Source organism: Malaya genurostris, chromosome 2 (genome assembly GCF_030247185.1).
Source record: "Malaya genurostris strain Urasoe2022 chromosome 2, Malgen_1.1, whole genome shotgun sequence".
In the NCBI taxonomy this organism is placed as follows: Eukaryota; Metazoa; Arthropoda; class Insecta; order Diptera; family Culicidae; genus Malaya; species Malaya genurostris.
In genome coordinates this window covers 217220439-217242989 of record NC_080571.1, presented here as the reverse complement: position 1 = coordinate 217242989, position 22551 = coordinate 217220439, and the positions used below count along the sequence as shown (strand labels likewise).

At 37.8% G+C, this 22551-nt stretch overlaps 1 protein-coding gene and 1 long non-coding RNA gene across 6 annotated transcripts in view; one reads left to right on the top strand and one right to left on the bottom strand.

Annotated features, from left to right (window-relative positions):
• LOC131427563 (dual specificity tyrosine-phosphorylation-regulated kinase 2) overlaps nt 1–22551 on the bottom strand; it is a 303588-nt gene that overhangs the window by 31357 nt on the left and 249680 nt on the right. For all 5 annotated transcript variants that reach the window (XR_009229283.1, XR_009229284.1, XM_058590874.1 and 2 more), the window contains exons 4-5: nt 20303–20466; nt 19966–20243 (exon numbers count right to left, since the gene is read on the bottom strand). Coding sequence is in view for 3 of the 5 variants with exons in the window: in XM_058590874.1 (XP_058446857.1) it covers nt 19966–20243; nt 20303–20466 (442 nt within the window). In the remaining 2 variants the exon portion in view is untranslated. The remainder of the gene's footprint in view (nt 1–19965; nt 20244–20302; nt 20467–22551) is intronic.
• On the top strand, nt 10679–11839 carry LOC131427564 (uncharacterized). The gene is made up of 2 exons (XR_009229285.1): nt 10679–11030; nt 11448–11839. It is a non-coding gene; the product is annotated as an uncharacterized LOC131427564 (long non-coding RNA).

The following is a 22551-nucleotide window of genomic DNA, read 5'->3' as shown; positions in this document are numbered from 1 at the left end:
AATTTGACAATCGTTAAAATGATATAAATGGTGATTTTTTGCTGGTATCTTCTTGCCAACACTGTTTTTGACAGTTCACGCGTAAATCGTGGCTTGTGCCATTATCAAACTTGGACTATACTTTAATCGTGAATCGTCGTTTAGTCTATAATTCAATCATGAATGGGCCCTGATAAAGTTGGAGGAAAATCCACTTTTTGTCGAAAAATTGTTTTCAGCGACGAAGCTCATTTTTGGTTGAATGGATACGTCAACAAGTTAAATAGCCGCATCTGGAATGAAGACCAGCCAGAAGCATTGCAAGAGTTACCAATGCATCCAAAAAAGTCACTGTTTGGAGTGGATTATGGGCCGGTGGCATTATTTGTGTAATACGCGTTGGAGAGAGTGCGCCAAATTAGCCCTTGCGCAAGGCCCATCTAAAGCGGAGCCGCGGCTATCACATGGGATCATTTTCAAACATTAAATTATATTGATCTTTTTATCAATTCCAATAAAGATTTCATCAATTTTCTCTAATGTTCTGTTTTTTTTTTGAAAATCAAATTCTATACCTCTTAAAAGTCACCTTTTTTTAGGACGCAAAAGTGGTTAAAAAGTATCTGGAAACGCTGAAATGGAAAGTCTTGCCCCACCCGCCGTATTCCCCAGATGTCATTTTCGATCCTTCGAAGAGTTGGAAAAATGGATTGCTTCATGGATAGCGTCAAAAGAGGACTCCTTTTTACGAGCCGGGATCCGAAAATTTCCGGAAAGATAGGAGAAAGTTGTCTCTAGCAACGGTATTGTCCGTTTGAATAATACAACTGTAAGCACTTTTTCGCAATAAAGCTATTAATTTTGGATAAAACGGCGGAAGCAAAGTTGTACACCTGATACATATATGACATCTAAAACTCTCCACTTTATTTCGTAGTACAACATGAGTCAATTCTGCTTACATTCAGTAACATGACATCGAATCAAGTGGGAAGTGCACAAACGAATTTTGCTCGAACGGCAGAAAATACGGCCAAGAAACTGAAACTGAGCTGAGCTGAAGTAGATCGCCCGTAGTTGCACTTCGTGATCGACCGAATGAGTGGAAATGTACAATGAACCAAGAAAATGAAGCTTGGGGAAGCAAATCATTTTCACTGTACATACCCATGCACTCACTTTTTATTGAATGATCAATAACGACACTGCCTACGACCAAAGGCTGTGCTACTAAGGGAAAGAAAGGAATGTTAGTCCGATACTCGTTGTTTCTAGAGACCGCGGGTACCACTGTATCTCCACGAGCATCACGGGATAGGAGATTTGTTAATAGGGAGGGAAAGAGATCCGGATATGTTTTGGTAAACAATATGATCTCAACAAAATCTTATTTTTGATACTCAGGATTAATATAATAAGTAAGAAAAATATATCCAAGGAACGATCTCACCAGTATCCTTTTTCTCCCACTCGCTTTGCTGTCAACAACGCAATATGAAACACGACCACTGAAAGAATAAAATAAAAACACTCGCGAATGGATCCTTTGCAGAACAAACCCTAGACCTTTAGTCTGAATGACATGTTCGACTTGTAAACTTTCACACATTCCATAGAAATCCGACAACACCGACAATGACATGCAGACGGTGCTTCGATCGGTTAACATCGTTGAATTTTGGGGCGGTAAATTCTCATTTTCCGCCGCTTGGACATCTTTAGATTCGCGATGATTATTCAATGAATAGCACTTTCACTACTAAACACACACTTGCCACATCTGCACTATCACTAAAAATAACTATTTCAACCAAATTTTTAACTATACGTCACGGTCTGGCCAAGAAACTTAAACTACCAAAAACATACCGCGCGTGCTTTAGAGATAATATTTGTACCCGAAACCCGACCCGAACTCGATTGGTATTGATCGGGTTCGGGCACAGAAAAAGTTTGTCGGTTTCGGGTCGAGTACGCGTACCGTTTTTTTTTTCATTTTCAACGGGTTCGGGTTCGGGTTAAAAAAAATTGGTCGGGTCTCGATTTTTTTTCGCGGTTTGAAACTTTTTTCAGGTACGGGTAAAAAATTTTATTTTTTAATATAGGATACGGGTCGGATTCGGGTTTGGAAGAAAAATTAATCTCGGGTTCGGATGGAATACTAGTAAAAGTTTTTTATTCACGATCGGGTACGGATCGGGTTTGGGTTTGAAAAAATGCTCTCTAGTGTGATTGCGAATCGTTTGACCAGCGCTTGACTGTGGATTAACAGGTTGAAAGCGGTAAAAATAGAAAAATATGCTCCCGACAAATGAACAAGAAAGTGGTAGCCATTATTGAGAAAAATCCCGACCTTTCAGTACGAAATACGGCTCGCAAAGTTGGAGAGTTAAGATTATACGTTAAAAAAATGAAACAGTGGCAAGGGCTGAGGGCGTACGATGTGAAAAAGGTGCCCAGCCTTGATGACAAGCGAAATTTCGCTACTAAAAATATTTGTGCTCAGGAGCTTTGCATCATTTTTTTACAAAATTTTTCTTGTACGATGCAGTAAACGAACTCGGAGACATTAAACAGCATCTGGCATTGTTTTTTTTTCCCGAAATATGAAAGAACGTCGTTGTCGAGCATTTCCAGACAAAGAAGGTATCCAAATTCCCAAAGAAGTATTTGATTTGTAGTAGACCATATGTAGTTGCGGTCGAAAATTTCAAAGTATCGTATCGCACTTACAATAAAGATGTGTACAAGTAGGAATGTCTGCAAAAGCGGTTTTTACCATTTATCAGAAGCCACGACTCTCCTGCTCTGTTTTGACCTGAGTTCACTTCTTGTCACTAAGCGAAACTCGCCCTGGAACAGTATAAGGCAATACTGTGAATAGTGTTAGGATGGAAGTCAAACAACACAGAAAGAAAAGATGAAACTTACACGACCTGTAAACCGATAGTACTATGAAATAGACATCAGTTGAAACGAAAATCTGATTTAAAACCATGATTGATGTAAAATTACATTAAGATTCATTTAATTTTTCATTGAACAAGACTGTATATTTAAAAACCGCTAAGTTTTGTAATGTAACTTTCCATTCAATTGCCTGCTCCAAATATGTGCATGAAAATAAATGTAAATTCACAAAATATTTTTATCTGTGAACTAACTACGGCAATAGAGGCTTCACAAGAATTTCTTTCCTCTAAGTTTGATGATATTTTAACTGATTTTAACGAAATAAAAGTTGAAAACGAAAAATTGAAGAAAGAGATTTGTACGTTGAAACAGTCAAATGCTAACCTTGCTGGAATTGTGCACAAGTTAGAAGGAAATGTTGATAAGGCAAATAGACTGGCTGTCGGGGACAATGTCATATTGTTCGGTATACCGGTGCATCCCAATGAAAATGTTTCTGCAATAGCAAGGAAAATATTGGAACTAATTGGTATGACGTTGGAATCTGACACCGTTGTGTCCGCAGCTAGAATATTTGAGTCGAACAAATCTTCTAACTCGCTAATTCCAATTAGAATTGTTTTTAAAAATCAAACCACTAAAGATGAAGCACTGAATAAAAAGAAACTGTTGAAAAAATGCAGTCAACGATGATCCAAAATTCATTACTACTAAATGGAAAACCCACAAATATTTCAATTCGCGACGAACTGACACCGCTCTCTCTTGAACTTCTGAAAGAATTGAGGGAAGCTCAGGAAGCTCTCAATATTAAATACATATGGTCAGGTAGAGGGGGAGTGGTGTTAGTGAAAAAAGGCGACAATTCAAAACCCGACATGATCCATAATAGAGATTACTTAAGCCGATTGTTTACACGTCTGATGAACAACTCAGTCTCTATTACTTCGCCATCTCCTAAGAGGAAAAGAAATGGTAATTCGCTCGAATAAAACCGTTGAGATATTATCATAGCCTCGGGATATTTTTGTTTCTCTCTCTTTGAAATGGAAAGCTCAGTTAATATTTTTCATGATAGTTTAGAAGATTTTAATGCACGTTATAATGATAACAATAAAAAATGTTTGAGAATACTTCAATGGAATATACGAGGGATGAACGAACTGGAAAAATTTGATAACATAAAATACTTTTTGACCCAATGCGATTCAACTATTGATATAATCGTCATTGGCGAAACTTGGCTCAAAGAAGGCAATACTACAATTTACAAGATTTCTGGTTATTTTGCCATTTTCTCATGCAGAGCTAGTTCACACGGAGGATTGGCAATGTTCGTCAGTGAAAAAATAGAACAAAATTTATTGAATAATGAGGTTGTCGATGGCCTACATACAATCCATGTTGAAAACAACAAAAACGGATGCAGCTCAGATATCATTGGTATTTATAGGCCTCCCGCTTTCGATTCGAGTCGATTTCTTGAGCTGTTGGAAACATGGCTTTCAAATGCAAAAAATAACAAAGCATGTTACATTATGGGAGATACTAATATACCTATGAACATGCCAAACAACAATCTTGTCTCACGTTACCAGCAGTTTACTAGAATCTTATGGCTTTTTGTGTACAAATACTATCCCGACTCGACCAGCCAGTGGGAACATCCTTGATCATTTTATTTGTAAGGTTGATGATGTTATGCGTTTGCGAAACGACACCATTTTCACGAACTGCCGTCCAATCAATGTGGGGGTACCACAAGGCAGTAACATTGGAACCTTACTATTTTTACTTTTTATCAACGATATTGAAAATTTGAAATTGAAAGGTATACCAAGGCTTTTTGCTGACGATACTGCACTTTTTTATCCGTGTAATGACGTACATACAGTTATCTCGTTGATTCAATACGACATTCAAATATAATTAAATTACTTTAATGCGAACTTACTTTCTTTGAATCTATCAAAAACAATATACATGGTGTTTCATTCCCCACGAAAAAAACTACAAAATCATGCAAATCTATGTCTGGGCTCGACAGTGATCGAAAAAGCCAACGATTTTAAGTATTTAGGCATACATTTAGATTCAACACTCTCTTGGGATATCCATATAAAGCATGCGCCTCGACTAACTTTGGCCAAAGCCGAATAATGTTTCATGGCCCAACAGTCTATAATTCTCTACCGAATACTTTGAAACAAATAACAAACATAAACATATTCAAAACTAACCTGAAACAACATTTGAAATCGAACATAGCCGATTATATCGTTTAAGTGTATCAACCGTATAATGCATATTAGATTATATTATACTATGTTACCTGTAGTGATGTCAAACTGTGTTACTAGCGCATGCATTTACTAAACTCATGATTATCAACTTTATCTATTCATTCATGTACTCAAACAAGTCACTCGTTCATTCATTCTTTTACTCATTCACTTTCACTCATCCATAATTCATTCATTAACTTATTCATACATTCATTCATCAAACCATTCTTTCATTCACTCATTCATTGACTCGTTTATATATTCATCTATTTATCCACCCACTCATTAATTAACACCAGTCACGTACCTGGAGGGGGGGCCCGAGGGGCCCTGGCCCCTCCCGAAATCAAAAACATATAATTATTTAGAATGTCTCAGACATGTGTTACAGAAAGAACAAGACAGTTAACGTAATGAAATGTAATACAATATCAGATCCAGTGGAAAAATTTAAAGTGTATGTTAAAAACAGCCGTAAAAGGCACACCCAGAATTAGGTACATAAGCAATCTTCAGTAATGGGCCCCTCCCGAAATGAAATCCTGGATACGGGCCTGATTAACACTTAAAGTTTCATTTATTCACATATTATTCCACATACATAACGAAAAGATGAGGAGGTTTTTGTGCCCTTTTGAGATTGTACTGGTATAACAGTCAGCTCAAGGGGGCTTTTTCCTGCTCCAATAAATGCATATAATTTTTGTTGTAAATTATTATTAGTTTTTAAAATATTTAAAAGAGCCCCTTAAAAGGAATCGTACATTCCACTGGGTGCTCTTGTTTTGTAGCAATAGTTTATTGCCTTCTTCGCTTGTAAGAACCGTTAATTGTAATACCCTCAGATTGTTAACATCGCGTTGTAGTCTCTTGTTTTTTTGTAAAGTTTTAATTTATTCCAAGCTGAGGATTGTATGTGTCCGTTACCAGGGGGCTCCGAACGTTGAGCTCTTTGATGCGGGGGAGTGTGGAGGGCCAAAAAAATAAAAAGAAAAGCAGAAGAAACTTTTCGAAGCTAAAAAGAAAGTGCACAGAAGATGGAGAATCGAAGAAAAGCTATTCGAATTTCGATTAACGAATTTTACCCATCGGAACTATAAGTTGTTTTTGAACAGTTGTGAGAAAATGCAGCACTCACTAAAGAATGTTTTCATATTCAAGAATAGTTTCATATTCAAGTGCTCATGCAGAATTATGAACACACCTTTTTATGACATCTCTATCAGCTATTTCCTGTACTTCATTTTCGATTTTCCTTAACGATGGAATGAATCTTTGAGACGATATCCGAAAAAGCAGCAAAAATTTATAAATGATTTTTAAGATCTATTTTTCGCTAGAGGAATTTTCAATAAGTGGCGCTCTCTGTAATTCAGAGAGAGGACTTATTGACCAAAACACAATTAATGCTTTTCTCGCACACCTCAAAATTTCAGTATATATTACTGAAGATATTTTAGAATGAATGGTACTAGAGTTATAGTTTTTCGTTGTGAAAAAAATGACGGATGGATTATGTCAGAGACCAAACTGGATGACGTAAATACAGGGTGATTTTTTAAGAGCTTGAGAACTTTTTTAAACAATAAAACGCATAAAATTTGCAAAATCTCATCGGTTCTTTATTTTAAACGTTAGATTGGTACATGACATTTACTTTTTGAAGATAATTTCATTTAAATGTTGACCGCGGCTGCGTCTTAGGTGGTCCATTCGGAAAGTCCAATTTTGGGCAACTTTTTCGAGCATTTCGGCCGGAATAGCCCGAATTTCTTCGGAAATGTTGTCTTCCAAAGCTGGAATAGTTACTGGCTTATTTCTGTAGACTTTAGACTTGACGTAGCCCCACAAAAAATAGTCTAAAGGCGTCAAATCGCATGATCTTGGTGGCCAACTTACCGGTCCATTTCTTGAGATGAATTGTTCTCCGAAGTTTTCCCTCAAAATGGCCATAGAATCGCGAGCTGTGTGGCATGTAGCGCCATCTTGTTGAAACCACATGTCAACCAAGTTCAGTTCTTCCATTTTTGGCAACAAAAAGTTTGTTAGCATCGAACGATAGCGATCGCCATTCACTGTAACGTTGCGTCCAACAGCATCTTTGAAAAAATACGGTCCAATGATTCCACCAGCGTACAAACCACACCAAACAGTGCATTTTTCGGGATGCATGGGCAGTTCTTGAACGGCTTCTGGTTGCTCTTCACTCCAAATGCGGCAATTTTGCTTATTTACGTAGCCATTCAACCAGAAATGAGCCTCATCGCTGAACAAAATTTGTCGATAAAAAAGCGGATTTTCTGCCAACTTTTCTAGGGCCCATTCACTGATTTGCAAGCGTTGCTCGTTAGTAAGTCTATTCATGATGAAATGTCAGAGCATACTGAGCAAATAATAATGCATGAAAATCATAACCTCAAAAAATCTGAGCAAATACTAATGCATGAAAATCCTAACCTCAAAAAAATCACCTTTTACAAATAAAACTGCCACTTCCGAATAACAACCACCCGTTCATAAACCTGCGTACACAAAAACACTGAAGTCTATTTTTATGCAGATGTTACGTAGAAATATATTGTTATTGAAAAAAGGCGGGAGGGTAATGTCAGAAACATAAATGAATGACGTGAATACGGATAAAACTGGCATGCTTTTCCACACTAGTTGATTGATTGTATGAGTTTTGCAAACTTTCAACGCGTCACTTGCATAATTTAACGGTACAATTATAAGGTAGAACATACGAAAGCAATTAAATACGGGCCTGTGTATGGACAAGAATGTAATGTTCAAATTCATTCATAAATTTAAAACAGTTCACAACAAATCATTTCTAACCATCTAGGGTTTATAAATTGAAGTTAGAAATTTATATAACATTAATTTCAAGAACTTACTTGTCAAACCTGTCTCGAAAATACAAATTTTATTGCGAATTGAAAGAGAATCCAGAAACGAAGTTTAATAATTATAGAAAATAAATTATTGATATCTACTCGCCAGGCGTGGACGAAAAGTATCTTTAATTCCTTCAAAAATTCATGGTAAAGAAATGGTAAAATATTATTCACTTATATACTGATATGATATGCACTTCACAAACTAGATATTTTTAATAAAAATCATTTTGATTATTAATTGAATGAACAAATTGACTGCCTTGAACACCATGCACCAATGTGACTCCTTAATATTAGTCAACTAAAACATGTTCATGATTTATTAGCATACATAGTTAGTGTCTGTTTTAGTAGCGAACAAAACACCACGGAGCCCCATTGCATTCAACCACTGGAAATATTCCGTATTTCTATGTGTCGATTTTGCAGTATACGTTTTGTGCGATGATTCGTTCAATTCATGCGGTTGAAACTTTACGCGCCTTATTTTGGCACTGTATTTCACCTCAATGTTTGTTCATATCGAACATTTTAGAAAACTTATAAAAGAGATTTGAAGACGAACTGAACTAAAAGAGGTCTTTTAAATGCAACTGAGACTGCAAATTTCAGTAAAGTTCGATACTAATACGCATTGCCGAATTTTTCTCTACTCCTGGGCAATGGGTAACGGTTCTACAGCCACATCCATAGAACAAAAAACACAAATCACCAAGGCTATCCGATTCCCGAGCCAACCGACGTCACAACCGGAAAGTTATTTTTATCGGTTCATCGCCGAAAAAGTTTTCTCCATTTCATGCTTGTTTAACTTTTTGTTTTGTGTACGCTGCCCCGCACAGCATTTTGCTTGAACTTTAACTCTTGCTAATTCGATGTGTTTATATTTTTATGTTCTAAGTTTTAATGGATTACCTGAGCCAGCACGAGCCGGGTGAACTTTAAAAGGTACAAGATTAAAAGCGAGTCGTCGCTAGCTTCCTTGCGGTATCGAAATGTCAAAGAGGTCAGACTTATGTTGGCAGTTCGAGTTTAGTAAGCATTTTACATGCTAACGATGGTAACAGATTAAGATCGGTTCAGCAAATAATCAAGTTGTTTTGCTGGGCCTCAGGGTTCCGCCCGAACAGGTGGTGGCGTGGCACTCTTCGCGCAAACGGAGCCCTTCGTTTCAATCGTTGCTCCTGACAGGATCGCCGAGCCATCTTTAATCACTTAGTCAACAAAGTTTGTTTAGTGGAAGATGGATCAGGCAGTGCTTTTAGACTGTCAAGTGAAAGGTGCAAAATGTTTTCCATGCCTGGCTGGTACTTCTGACAGTAAATTAATAATCGTTTGATCGATGCTGTCTCAATATTACTGGGCATCAATCTAGAGCTTGACAAGTTGAATATTTTTATGAATCCAACAGTTTATGCAACAGGGTCTCGAATTGACATTCAAATACTGCGATAGTTTTCGTTATAGAAATTTCTACACTGAACTGAACAATTGATGAGAATTGAATAGCAAATAAGAGAACAGAAGCTTTTTCGAAATCTGTTTCTATCAGTTATCGAAACAAGTCATATAACATTCAATTCCCGAGGGGCCAATGTCCTGCCTGAGAGAGCTTCACTCTTTCTATTTCAGGAAATGAATTCAACGTCACGTTTAGGGAATTGTGGATTCGATGAACAAAAAGTTTTTTGTTTGTTTACCAATACACTTTGCTCATTGTTCTAAGTATAGAAAAGTGCTTCTAATTCCGTTCACTTTCGCTTGGCACCGAACATTTGTTCTGCCAATCAATCGTCTAAATTAGGCTCCAGGCGTGAATGAAATCGCTTCAGGGGTGGTGGAAGGAGTGTGCGTGAGTGAACAGCGATGGCGAGCGAGCTTTCCGACCTTCACCGTAGCATAGTCTAGGCCAGCCAGCAGCATAGAAAATAGCGTTGGTGAACTTGACTTTTCGTGCTATTGAAACGAACGTTTTGACACCAGACCCACCCCATCAGCGCTGATTATAACCTTCTACGTCCAACTGGTGTCCAAAATCAGGTGAGCTTTTCCGGGCCGTTGCAATCATGTACTTGGTTTTTCTCGAAGTTGTAGCGAATCGGTCCGTAATAGTAAAATGTTAGCTGTCCAAACAAACACAATAAGAGTCAATCTTGACAATGAATGGAATTTTCGGTTGGTTCATTGGTATGAAACATCGTCTAGGACTTCCACCGGGGCTGTAGTGCAAGCTTTGTGTGCAACTGTTGTTCTGATTGCAGACGCAAGATGTTAGGAAATAGCCCTCGACGAACATAGTAGGTAGTTTATTGATATTGTATTATATTGCATTTCAGTTTTTATTTGGGCCTAAACAAGAAATGATTTACAATTTAATTGGAAATAAGTTTTTTCTCAAAAGCTTAACAGATTGGTTGTATTCGATTTTTAAGACCCCCAGACACATTCAGTTTTCTTGACAGTTTTTCATCATTCTGAATCTCAACGCAATTGTACGAGTATCCATTCAATTCGATCGAAATTTGAGACAAAATTTCAATGAATTTCGTTTCAAATTTCGGACGATTTTATTGGCGTTTGGACTGTGATTGACGAAAACCTGTCCGGAAAATTGAAGGTGTATGGGTCGCTTAAAAGCCGCTATTGTATAAAACTGAACAAAGCAGTCCGAGGAAATTTTCACCTTTGCCAGTGAATAATTCCATCTACCAAAGCTCATTCAGTTTCAATTTTTCGGCCCGTTCGGAAGCTAAATTTTTTTATGTGAATAATAAAAGTAAGAAAGCATTTTTAGAAGTGAGTATTTGAGTTGCAGCCGTAGTGAATCTGACAAGCGTATTCATCATCAAGTAGCAGTGACGAAACAAACATAATGCCGAAGAAAATACGTTGTTCCCCGTGCTTCCTGCCGTGTGGACCTTGTGGACCCTGCAGACCTTGTGGTCCATGTGTAAGTTCTCATTTTCGAGTTTTATCTACAATCTTTGGCAAACAGCCATTGTTGGGAGTCGCAAAAGCAGTTTTCTCTGCTACTGCTAGATGAATCTTCAAAAAAGAATACAGTTTATTGATGGTGTTTTCGCTTGATGCAAGACCCAACCCAGTTTTGACGCCAAATACTGTCCAATGTATGGATTTAACAGCGGTTCGTGGTTGGAGCTGGGATAGTTGTAGCTTCAAGCGAAATAGGAAGAATTTACCAAATACACTGATATTCCTTTATTAAATTTCCGCTCACCAACAGTGGAACAAACTGCTTTTACAGTTTTTCAACAGTTGCTGTTCTTCGATATTTGAACACTGCCCCTCAATGCATTATGGAATGTTAGCATAATAAAATAGATCTAAATCTACGTTTCTCTTATAGGGTCCCTGTGGGCCGTGCTATGATCCGTGCTGTCCTCCGGTGTGTGGTCCATATGATGCCTGCTTTGGAACTTGTTCACAGATTGGTTGTGCTCCTTGTGGACCATGTGGTCCCTGTGGACCATGTGGACCATGTGGCCCTTGTGGATCATGTTTGCCGTGCGGACCATCGGCACCTTTACCACCGTGTGTGCCTTGTGGTCCATGTTTGCCTTGTGGACCTTGTGGACCATGCGATCCCTGTGGACCTTGTGGGCCATGCGGCCCTTGTGGACCTTGGGGCTCCTGCCGAGATACTAATAACGGATGCTGAAAAGAACTGGGGAGTCCAAATCGAGATAGGATAAAATTCAAACAACAATGGTTCTAAATACAATGCTTTCAAAAATATTATTGAATTTTTTAAATTTTTATTCTTAGATCATAGATTGAAAATAGATGTTATTTTGATGTACTCTGCCTTTGACACAGTGAAGTAATCAGCCGAAATCACTTCATTTGGTTTTCACCGTACAATTGCGAATGGAATTTGAGTGACGCTAGGAAATTCTCAACAACCACCCTTATTCCGAATAACGTCGTCCTTAAAATAGGTATCACTTCACAGTGAAAATCAAGTGAGGTGAATGTAGGTTTTTATCACGGATGTCGTTCAGAAAAAAAGTAATTACTTATGGCGTTTTTCATTGAGAAACACTGGTGGCGTGGATTGCTCTGGTTTTGCACTTTCGAGCAGAAATGGCAATGAAACACAATCAAAATATTGCATTTCTGCTCGAAAGTGCAAAATCAGAGCAATCCACGCCACCAGTGTTTTTCAATGAAAAACGGCATTAGATGAATTTGTTGTTATTATGAACATCAAATCACAACAATTTTTTTGAATACAATGGCTCTTATTACCGTTCTCACTTCCACTTCCACTTTCACTTCACTCACATGTCACTTCACTTGATTTTACCTATTAACAGTGTCACGGTTAATAAAATAATCACTGTAGTGAAAAAAAAATCATTTTTTTCCAACAAAATTTTGGTGATTTGATGTTCGTAATAACAACAAGCTCATCTAATGTCGTTTTCGTTTTTAAATTGCACTACACAGGTGTAGCGAAAGCTGCACTGAAACCGTTCGTTTTTACCAATTGCACTACACCAGTGCTACACTTTTTCTGCACCGATGCCACTGGTGTAGCACTCATCAAAAGTTTGGTGTAGCTCTGTGCAATGGAATCGTTTATTGTTACTGGTTACTGGTTGTTATGGTTACTGTTTATGTTTTCATCATTTTTGTTCGTTTATCCATGCCATGGTGTAGCACTCCACCGGTGTAGTGCAGTTTAAAAACGAAAACGACATAAGTAATTACTTTTTTTTCTGAAGTGACTTTCGTGATAATGACCTTCATTCACTTCATTTAGTTTTCACCGTGAAGTGATACCGATAATAAGGCAAAGATCACTTCACTTGGGTTTCACCGTGTAGTGATACCAGTAATAAGGGCCAACGATTTTTTTTCACTACAATGATTACTTCACTGAGCGTGATACTGGTAATAGGTAAAGTCATGCAAAGTGAATGTGAAAGTGGAAGTGATAACGGAAGTAAGGGCCAGATAGAATTCGATCGAACCAGTGAAATATAGCCAAAAATAAAAACAAACTGGGGATTTCCAATTGCTATTCGATAATCCACAGAACTGAATTTTATATTTAATCAGTATCTAACAAGGAAAACAGATTGAAAAAATGACATGCAAACCGCAAAAATGCTAGTCTAGAAATGAAACTCCGTAAATGTATGTCAATAATTTGAATTCCAGTTTCAAACCATAATATTTTCGACCAAGTGCTGTAACTTACTGAGCAACATAAATTTTTAAACATGTTTCTTTCTTTGTAAGTATTTTCAGGTGTTTGTCAATTGTTGTTTGTTCGAGGAAACACCATGAAATTGATAATGTTTTGATATGCGGTAAGGTTTTCCATATTAAAAGTGGAGATACCTGATTGTTTAAAAAAATTGAAACGGTACAGTTCTGAAATCATAGTTACCCAATGTTTGCAACAAGGAATTCGCAAATGAGGAAATTTGCGAATCTAAATTACAAACGGGCAGCTGTTTTCGGATAATTTAATAAGCGCGTAGTTAGTTGCGAAAACTAATTGGTTATATGAAACTGTTAGTTGTTTCTGTCTCAGTCTTATGTAAAAACTTTCACAAAAGCACATTACCAAAATACACGGTTTTAGCCACATAAAGACTGTCCCAGAAAGTATGGACGCAACCAAAAACCGCTGCCATTTCGCAATGGTTCAGAATCTGTCAATTTTTATGGCTGCGTCCAGTTGTTTACACTCTTTTCTAACCTCTTGTGCAGTTGTTTATTCGTTTTCATTAGTTTGTTTTGAAATGCGTGGACTTTCAGCAGAACAACGTCGAAAAGTTGTGTACAAATGGTGCACAGATCGCGGACTGTCACTGAGAAAGATAGCAAAAATGAAAGGAGTAAGTGAAAAAGCCGTGCGAAATGCAATCAGGAAGTTCGGTTCGGTTTCTGTTCCTTTGAGGATTAACCGGAAGCGGATCGAAAAAAGGTCCTCAGTTGGATAAACGTATACTGAAGGCGTTCGAGCAAAAGAAGGATTGGTCAAAAAAGTGGGCACTTTGAAGTCAAATGTTCTTCGTGCTAAAGAACGTTTGAATCTTCGAACCTATAAGAAGCAGAAACAACCAAAACGTAGTCCGAAACAAGAAGCATCGATCAGGCCGAGGGTTCGAAAGCTGTACAATACGATTCTTGCTGGATATTTGAACTGCATAATCATGGACGACGAAATCTACGTGAAACTCGATTACAAATCCTTGCCGGGACAATATTATACGGTGCGAGAAGAGCAAGTATTAAACCAGTCCGAGACATCGAATGAAGTCGAAAAATTTGGTAAGAGAGCTATGGTCTGGCAAGCAATTTGTAGCTGCGGTAAGATTTCGAAACCCTATTATGACATACTATTTTGTATATAATTTATTTTACCCTATGCCAGACTAAAATGTGACTGGTAAAATGAAAATAATGAGCTATTAATTCGCAGCCTTCTCCAATCCTCGGATATTGCTCTTTCAACTGAACTACTGTGGATGTTATGAAACGCAATTCAGAAGACAGTAGAAATGAACTAAATAAATTATCTGACTATGAACGGCTGAAATAGTTCAAATATAAAATCTCACCCCTGTAATCTAATACTACCCAATAAACACTTTTCAAGTCTTTGCCGAGCCAATCGAATCTCACTGTAATTATCCTACAGACAAATAATGTGAGATATTGTTGAGTCTCTGTTGTTGTCTAATTTTCTTACCCAATATTTACTAGATAAGATGTTACATTATTTACATTTTACTTTAACTTTGTAGCGTAGCGAAGAATACTAGTTTTTTCACCATTGCTCTCTAATTCATATTTTAAATTCAAGCTTACTGCAAAAGGGCTAAATTGATTGACACGGGTTTTTTTCACCTGTGGGCGGTAGAAAGTATAATACTGAGGTCTTTTTTTATGCGGTCTTTTTTATGCGGTTTTTTTATGCGACTTTTTTTATGCGAATTTTCCGAGTTATGCTTTTTTATGCGAAGTTTCAGAGTTATGCGGTTTTTTTTATGCGAATTTTCAGAGTTATGCGTTTTTTTATGCGGTACGTAAACTCGCATAAAAAAAGACTTCAGTTTATATCCAAAATGTGCATTCGACCGAAAATGTTTGGGAAGCACTGGTGCCCGCATAGCGTTTTGGCTACCTGGGCAGCCATGGCCACCAGACGGCTACCCAAATTGATTCAGTGACGGTTGTCAAATCCAATTTGACAAAACAAAGTCGCCTGTATCTAAGTTAGCCGAGCGTTTTCATCTTCTCACCTTCGCTGAAAATGTCAAAGATTTCAATGTGGAAAAATCCTGGTGGATACGGTTGTATCATTTGAGTTGTATATCTGGTAGCGGTGAGGCAGTCGGTCACCAGAATGTCTGCCAGCCATATTTTTCCAGCTGGCTGCGTTTAGTCAGCCATCTGGCAGCCATGCGTATGCTGGTGTATATAATACTACACTGATAAAAATAGCAATTTTACTTAAGATCGAGGGGGACGACAGAACCTGAACTTTCCTAATAAAACACAAAAAGTCGTTAGATTCTAATCAAATTCCATTTATCCTGAAAAATATATCTAACCGTTCAAAAGTATATCTAACCGTTGAAAAGAACGTCGAAGCACATGTGATCTCTTTTAATTTTTCATTCATGACATTTGACGTGTTGTCAACATTACGCCACAAATCAGGAAAAAGAAGTGATGCTTAAATCATAGAGCTATGTACGTAATTAAAATTTCATGAGAATTTGGTTTGATAGTTACTAGAAAACGAGAATTCGGAACTGTGATCATGAGCAAAGACCTATTGAGAAATAGTATGAATCAGCTTGGGTTATGATTATATTTTATTACGTTTGAAAATCTGGGAAATCCGATACATTTATTCTATTTTAAGATCCTTGAAATGAATCTTAAAATACAGTAGTTACAGTTCGATAACCAATCAAACTATGTACACACATAATGCTGAGAGTAAATTAATATTGGTTTCGCATTAGTGAGACTGTCATAACCTTAAGTTCCTAATAGCATTTGAGGAAAGTGCCATATATTAGTTTATGACATGAATGTTACTTTTTTTACGAAAAGTTTAGACATATTGAACAATATTTATTTAAGATTTGAGAATTACTGTTGAATATTCGACTCGATTTGGTCACAACTTAAATTTTATTGTACTGAATGTGATGTTCAGTACCGGAGATCCACACTTTAATTCTGTGCCGAATATGAAGTTGATTTGATAGTGGCATGAATGAAAGAAATATTGGTGATCCAGAAAGTATTTATTGCTAAGCATCACTTTTAAAGTGAAATTTTTAAGTGTCGTTCCCCTCGCTTAAGATACAAGGTTTTTTTTATTTTCGCTTAGTCTAGATGTGTTTTCCTTTTTTGTGTCTGATATGTTTCGCAAGTTACTATGTTCGCAAGTTACTAAGGAGCTTGAGAATAAAGGAACATTTGAAAGCGCTTCAGATACGTATAAACAACACAAATTTAAAATGTGAAACAATTTGTAGATAGTAGATATTGATATTGATTAGTGTTTCAAGAATAGTTGTAATGACTCCAATAAGAAAACTCAATGAAGGTCGACTATAGTTCACTATATGGTTCAGAAACTGGTTATAAACATAAAATTGCAAAATAAATTTGTGTGTTTTAAAATGTCTCGTATAGGTCAGCTTCTTTATAATTTTTACGTGAACGACATTGACGGTATCAGTTACTGGACTCTAAGCTATTAATTTGCAAAATCCTTTGTGATATAAATTGGACAACTTGTCCGTTTTGGCTGTTCAGCAAGGTATCAAATTTTCTGCGGAGAAAATAGAGATGGTCGTCTTTTCAAAGAAGAATGATTACTCTCATCTTCAACTTCATATGGTATTCGTCCAGATTTTGACTTTCAAATCCATCGAAATGTAAATCGATTCCAAATGAATCGCATAATGACTAGGCCCAGCAGATCATTTTTGTCCGGAATGGTTAGTTGTAAATTTTGGCTTTTCTTATAAAAAAAGTCGACTACTTTTCTATTATTCACGAAAGAGAAGGAATATTCAAGTACACGGAAAATAAATTGGGCATGTTGAATCAACAGTAATTACATTTCATATTAGGTGTGAGTTGGTTCGACATTAAATAAAAAAAAATAGCGTACCAAATAATTAGTTAGAGCAAACTCTATATTGTATCTTTTTTCATTCTGCCATTTTGGTGCTTTTGGCTCAAGCCTTTATATGGGTAAGCATAAATTTCAAATCTGCTGTCAGGTCAGCTGCTCTCAGTGGTGCGGTTTCATGAGAAAATTAAATACGATTCCGTCAATATCATGTACCTATGTAATGAATTACATCTTTGTACTTTTTTACAATACATTATTCTTTATTTGTAACTAACCTGATTCACCTTAAATTCAACGGGTGCCTCTATCTGCCATCTCATATTTTCAATATCGGTTTATTGGCAAATTCTACCAGTGGTTTGGGTGGGCTTAGAGTAGGTAATCCAAAACGGGTTCCATATTCACCGAGAAAGATAAGCGCTTGGCCCATGACTTCTCTTTAAAGTAACGAGTGTATTGATAAGTAGTTAGCAACATTCAAACAGCTATTACTCTGAAATGGCTTAATTTTTTGCAGTGTATTTTGCGGTGACATGTTTGTTTATATGTCAATAACAGCTGTGCAATCGATTGGTTTCGTTACGGTTTATCGTTTCAATGATGAGTCGAATTGATTCGGAAACGCGAAAGAAAATTCTGCACACTTGGTGCTCAGAATGTGGTGTCACGCACAACGAAATTGCAAAACGGGTGAAAATGCACCACACCCGTGTCAAAAATATTATCGAGAAGTTCGGTAAGACCCTTTCCATGAAGGATTCGCCCCGATCCGGTAGGAAAACGGATCCCAGCCAGCCCGGTCGGGACTTAAAAGTGGTTAAGTACATCAGGAAAACCCATCGGCGTCGACGCGGGATTTGTCCAAGCAGTTCAACACCAGCATCGGGATGATTAAACGGATCAAAGTTCGGAACTCCCTGAAAACGTCCAAGAAACAGAAGGTGCTGAAAAAGTCCTTGGTACAGCAAGTTCAGGACAAAACAAGAGCGCGAAAACTGTATAACCGGATTTTACAGAATAAAGACAGATGCATCCTAATCGATGACGAAACATACGCCAAGGAAGACTCTCGAGCGCTGCCCGGACCGCAATATTATACGAAATCGGTGTACCAGGATCTGGACGTCGCTGACACCACGGTGGCGATGGAAAAGTTTGGGTAGAAGGTGTTGGTCTGGCAAGCAATTTGTATCTGTGGTTTGAGGTCGTCGATTTTCTTCACGAAGGGCACAATTAACGCCAAGGTGTACGAGGAAGAATGTTTGAAGAAGAGAATGCTGCCACTGTACAGAAAGCATAAGGCTCCTCCTCTCTTCTGGTCGGATTTGGCTTCAGCCCACTACGCCAACTCCGTTCTACAATGGTTGTGAAAAAACAATGTACAATTCGTGGAAAAGGACATCAACCCACTGATCTGCCCGGATCTTCGGCCAATTGAAAGGTATTGAGCAATTGTCAAGCGGCACTTTCGGAAGGAAGGTACAATGTCCCAAAACATGCAGAAGTAAAAAAAAACTGGACAGCTGCCACCAGGAAAGTCACAAAAGTAACTGTGCAGAATTTAATGAAGAATGTCTTACCACAACTTACCGCAAGAAGACAATATTCCACTCGAGCAAGTCGGAATTAGTTTTGTTTACATTCCTTATGCTTTCCACACGCAGTAACCAAGGTAATAGTAACTGTTATTCAAAATCAATAGTTTTTCAACTTGTGTTGCCAGTTTCTAATTTTTTAAAGCGATTTCATTTCAACATTATCAGTTACTGAGGGGTAGTTAAATTTGTGATACAGTTTTGAATAGCGAGAGGCAGGTCGTGTCGTCGGTTTAAATGTTTTGCATATGATGCTAGCGTGAAAAATTGGAAAAAGGTGTTACTCTTTTGTTGATTTGTTCGGTCAAAATTAAAAAGAATTTGCATGCGCCATAAATATTGACCAACACTTCATCGAATTCTCAAATACTGATAGGAAAAAAATACGTCAGTTTCTGAATATAAATTGAAATCGACTCAAACCATTTATTTTCTCTGATTTCTTTTTTCGACAGCTATCGGTGGATTGTTTTCATTGGAATGACAAAGCACACGATGAAATGATAGAAGAATAATATGAATGAACAAGTAAACAAACCACTGATAGCTATCAAACGATGTTCATCGTGATCATTTTTGAGGTTATGTCATTTTCGAGCAAAACCTAATTTACTGTTAATGTTATTCGCCCTTCTTAAAAAAAACAGCTGAAATGTGTATTACTCATCGTGGCAAGCCTTGAGCGTTTTGACGTAACACAAATATTCGAAAAGAGTCATTATAATTATTTTTTTGGTCAAAGCAGGAGCTAAATTGTCATTTTACTGACTTCTTCGAAAAAAGATATATAATCTTGGCGATGCCGCTTTTTTGTAATTATGTCGGATGCCCATCGGTAAATATTTTCACACTGCTCTAAGACATACTGTAACGTGTTTTAAATTATCATTAGACCAACTTTTGCTGGACACCCGGATGTGGCCGGTTCGTCGCACCTTACGGACCTGGTGGACCGTGTGGATTAGGTTGGGCACGCACTCCGTTTAGACCACGCGGTATTCAGTACGCGCCTTGCTGGGGACCAAACAGTCCATGTTCCCGTATAGAATATTATGATCGTTAATAAACGCGTATGATTGTTACGTTTCCGTTCAATCGTGATTACCGTTTCCAACAAGAAATTTGCTTTTTCGATTATGACTTACCTCATCAGCTCAAAACTGATGCACAGATGATTGCGGAAGTAGAAATAATCCAGCATGTGTATCACGTTGTACGACCCATCCACGTCCTTCTTCCGCAGTTCGTCTAGTATCCGAACTTCGACGAGGGCTTGATGGTGGAAGCGCTTCTTGTTGCGGATAATTTTGATTGCGACATGCTTATTGGTTTTATGATCCAGCGCCCGAATCACCTGACCGAAACTACCTTTTCCGATGACCTCGAGAATCTCGTACCGGTAGCAGATGTGGTCGTGGATCACCTGTGAAGGATACCGGATTCGATCGTTTCCTAGGTCGACACAAAGGATTGACAACTTACCTTATTGTAGCTGCCATTGTCATCGTCAAACCCCGAGTTAAGTGCGGTGCCCGGTTTGGCGTTAATCTTGCAGGCATCGAGACCCAGATAGTACACTTCCGGATACTTTTCAATTTCCTGCTTCTCATAGTCCGTCAGTCCGGTTCCATGGTACTTGAGTGCCTCTGAAAAAAATATGATAAAAATGTCAATGTCAGATATGTTATGTAAACAAATGGTTCTTATATTTGCTTGTTTTGAAATACAATCTCATTGAAAATTCATTACTCGCTTCCGAGAAAACAGAACTCACATCATGCAATCGACATCACTTAGTACTTTGAAAGAATCTTATTTCTTAACTGCGGCAGAACCCCTTCGCCTTCTCTTCGACCCCATTGCGAGAAATGCGAGTTAAAAGTTCAAACAAGCGCTCTGCCGCAGTCAAGCATTACTTTGCATGTATGTTGCTTTGGGAAGTTTGCTCGAACTCTATTCATCCTTCTTGGGACTCTCGTCTCGTGCTGAAAAATCATGAATTATGAAAACAATCAGCCATGAAAGGTCCCTCCTCTCGTTTCCCGTTTCCTGCAGTATGTTTTCTCGGCGAACGCTTCGTCACCGCGTGGTCGCATGTACCGACTAGTCTTTAGTAATGCAAATGGAAAGTGCGGAAATATCTCTTTCACGGCGAACAAACTAAATGGCTAGTTTCCAGTGAGCGCTTTACCGGATCCTTGCTTGCCCGGGCAGCCATCAGCGGACGCGAGACGGTGCCGACAGGAAAAGTCGTTGTGAAGAAACGGTAATTTAATATTTCCTCCATTTACAAGCATGCTCTTCCGTTGTTCGTAATTTGTTTCTGCTCGTCGATGAAGCGCGCGCTGCGCTGATGTTGTTTGGTGGAAAATTATTCTCCGCCAAGGTGGAATATAAATTGCATCCAGTCCAGGCGGGGTGTTGGGGCTCTAGTCACGCGTAACAAGCATTTGATAAACTGAAGAAAGCACAAGTTTGCTGCAGTAATGGGAAAATTAGAGTCTCCGGGTATGTCTGTGTGTGTGTGGGCTGATTCAGCGTCACATCACTGATGACGCTAGTTGGCAAACTACCGACAGTTTCCATCAAAATGTGGTTCTATGATGCAGGCGCGTTCAATTTGTGCAGTGACGCTTGTTTTATGGCAACTTGGGTAGTCGGATGGTTGCTTACATTTAGGCGATTACGGTTATGAGGAACGACTCAATTGCAATCCTCATTTGGCAGATGCAGTATTGTAATTTAGTCAATAAATTTATATTGTTACCTTGATACGTACAGTAAATAGAAATCAGGTTTGTAATGATAATTTTTTCAATTCCTAAGTTAAAATCATACTCAGCTATAATAATAAATGGGAAACAATTCGTTTCTATTCAAATAATATAAAATAATAATAAAATATAAATGAATATGAATATGTTGCTCGTGTTAGTCGGAGTAACTTTCCTTCTTGTTCAATATTTTTCGAAACATTCGGGTGGCATCCGTATAATCTCCATACTTTTGCTGATACAACCGCATAAATGAACATGAATTATTAGAAACCATAACATTTATTACGGATGCATATTCCATCGCCTCTTGGTGAAGTAGTCCAACGCCAATAAACCCTGTTTGTTTATGAGTCATCATCAATTTCCTTAATGCACTAAACTGATCATATCAATCGATTTAACGACAGGGAATTTCCTTCTAAGTGAAACCTCCTATCCATGCTGCAGAAAAACTAATAGCGTGCTAACTTCACTCAGATGTATATTCATATTCATGTATGTGTTGGTTAGTGTTTTCGTTTTAGTTACTGGAGAACTAATACCTGTCCACCCATGCTAACGACTATTACTAACCGGAGACTGGAAATCATATGGCAAGACGATCTATATTGATATTGATATTTATTAGGCAAGCTTCCATTCAAGAGTTTTCACTGCTTTTCGACGTAATTAGTAGAAACGTAAATTCACATGGTAGAACGTACATCGAACATTGTCTACATTCTGGCCGTCACCCGACCGATACAATACTTTGGCTTCTCCAATATATGTTTCCACTCAGCCTTTGCAAAAAACTCAAACTTTATGTCTATGTTTATGTCTCAACGGTTTTAGTCAACGACAACAACGGTAATTATATTGTACCTCTTTTCGTATGTGAAAACTCCAAGACTTTCGAAAACAAAATGTTGAAGCACAGTTTTTTAGAGCGAAGTGTGAATTTTACTATTATTT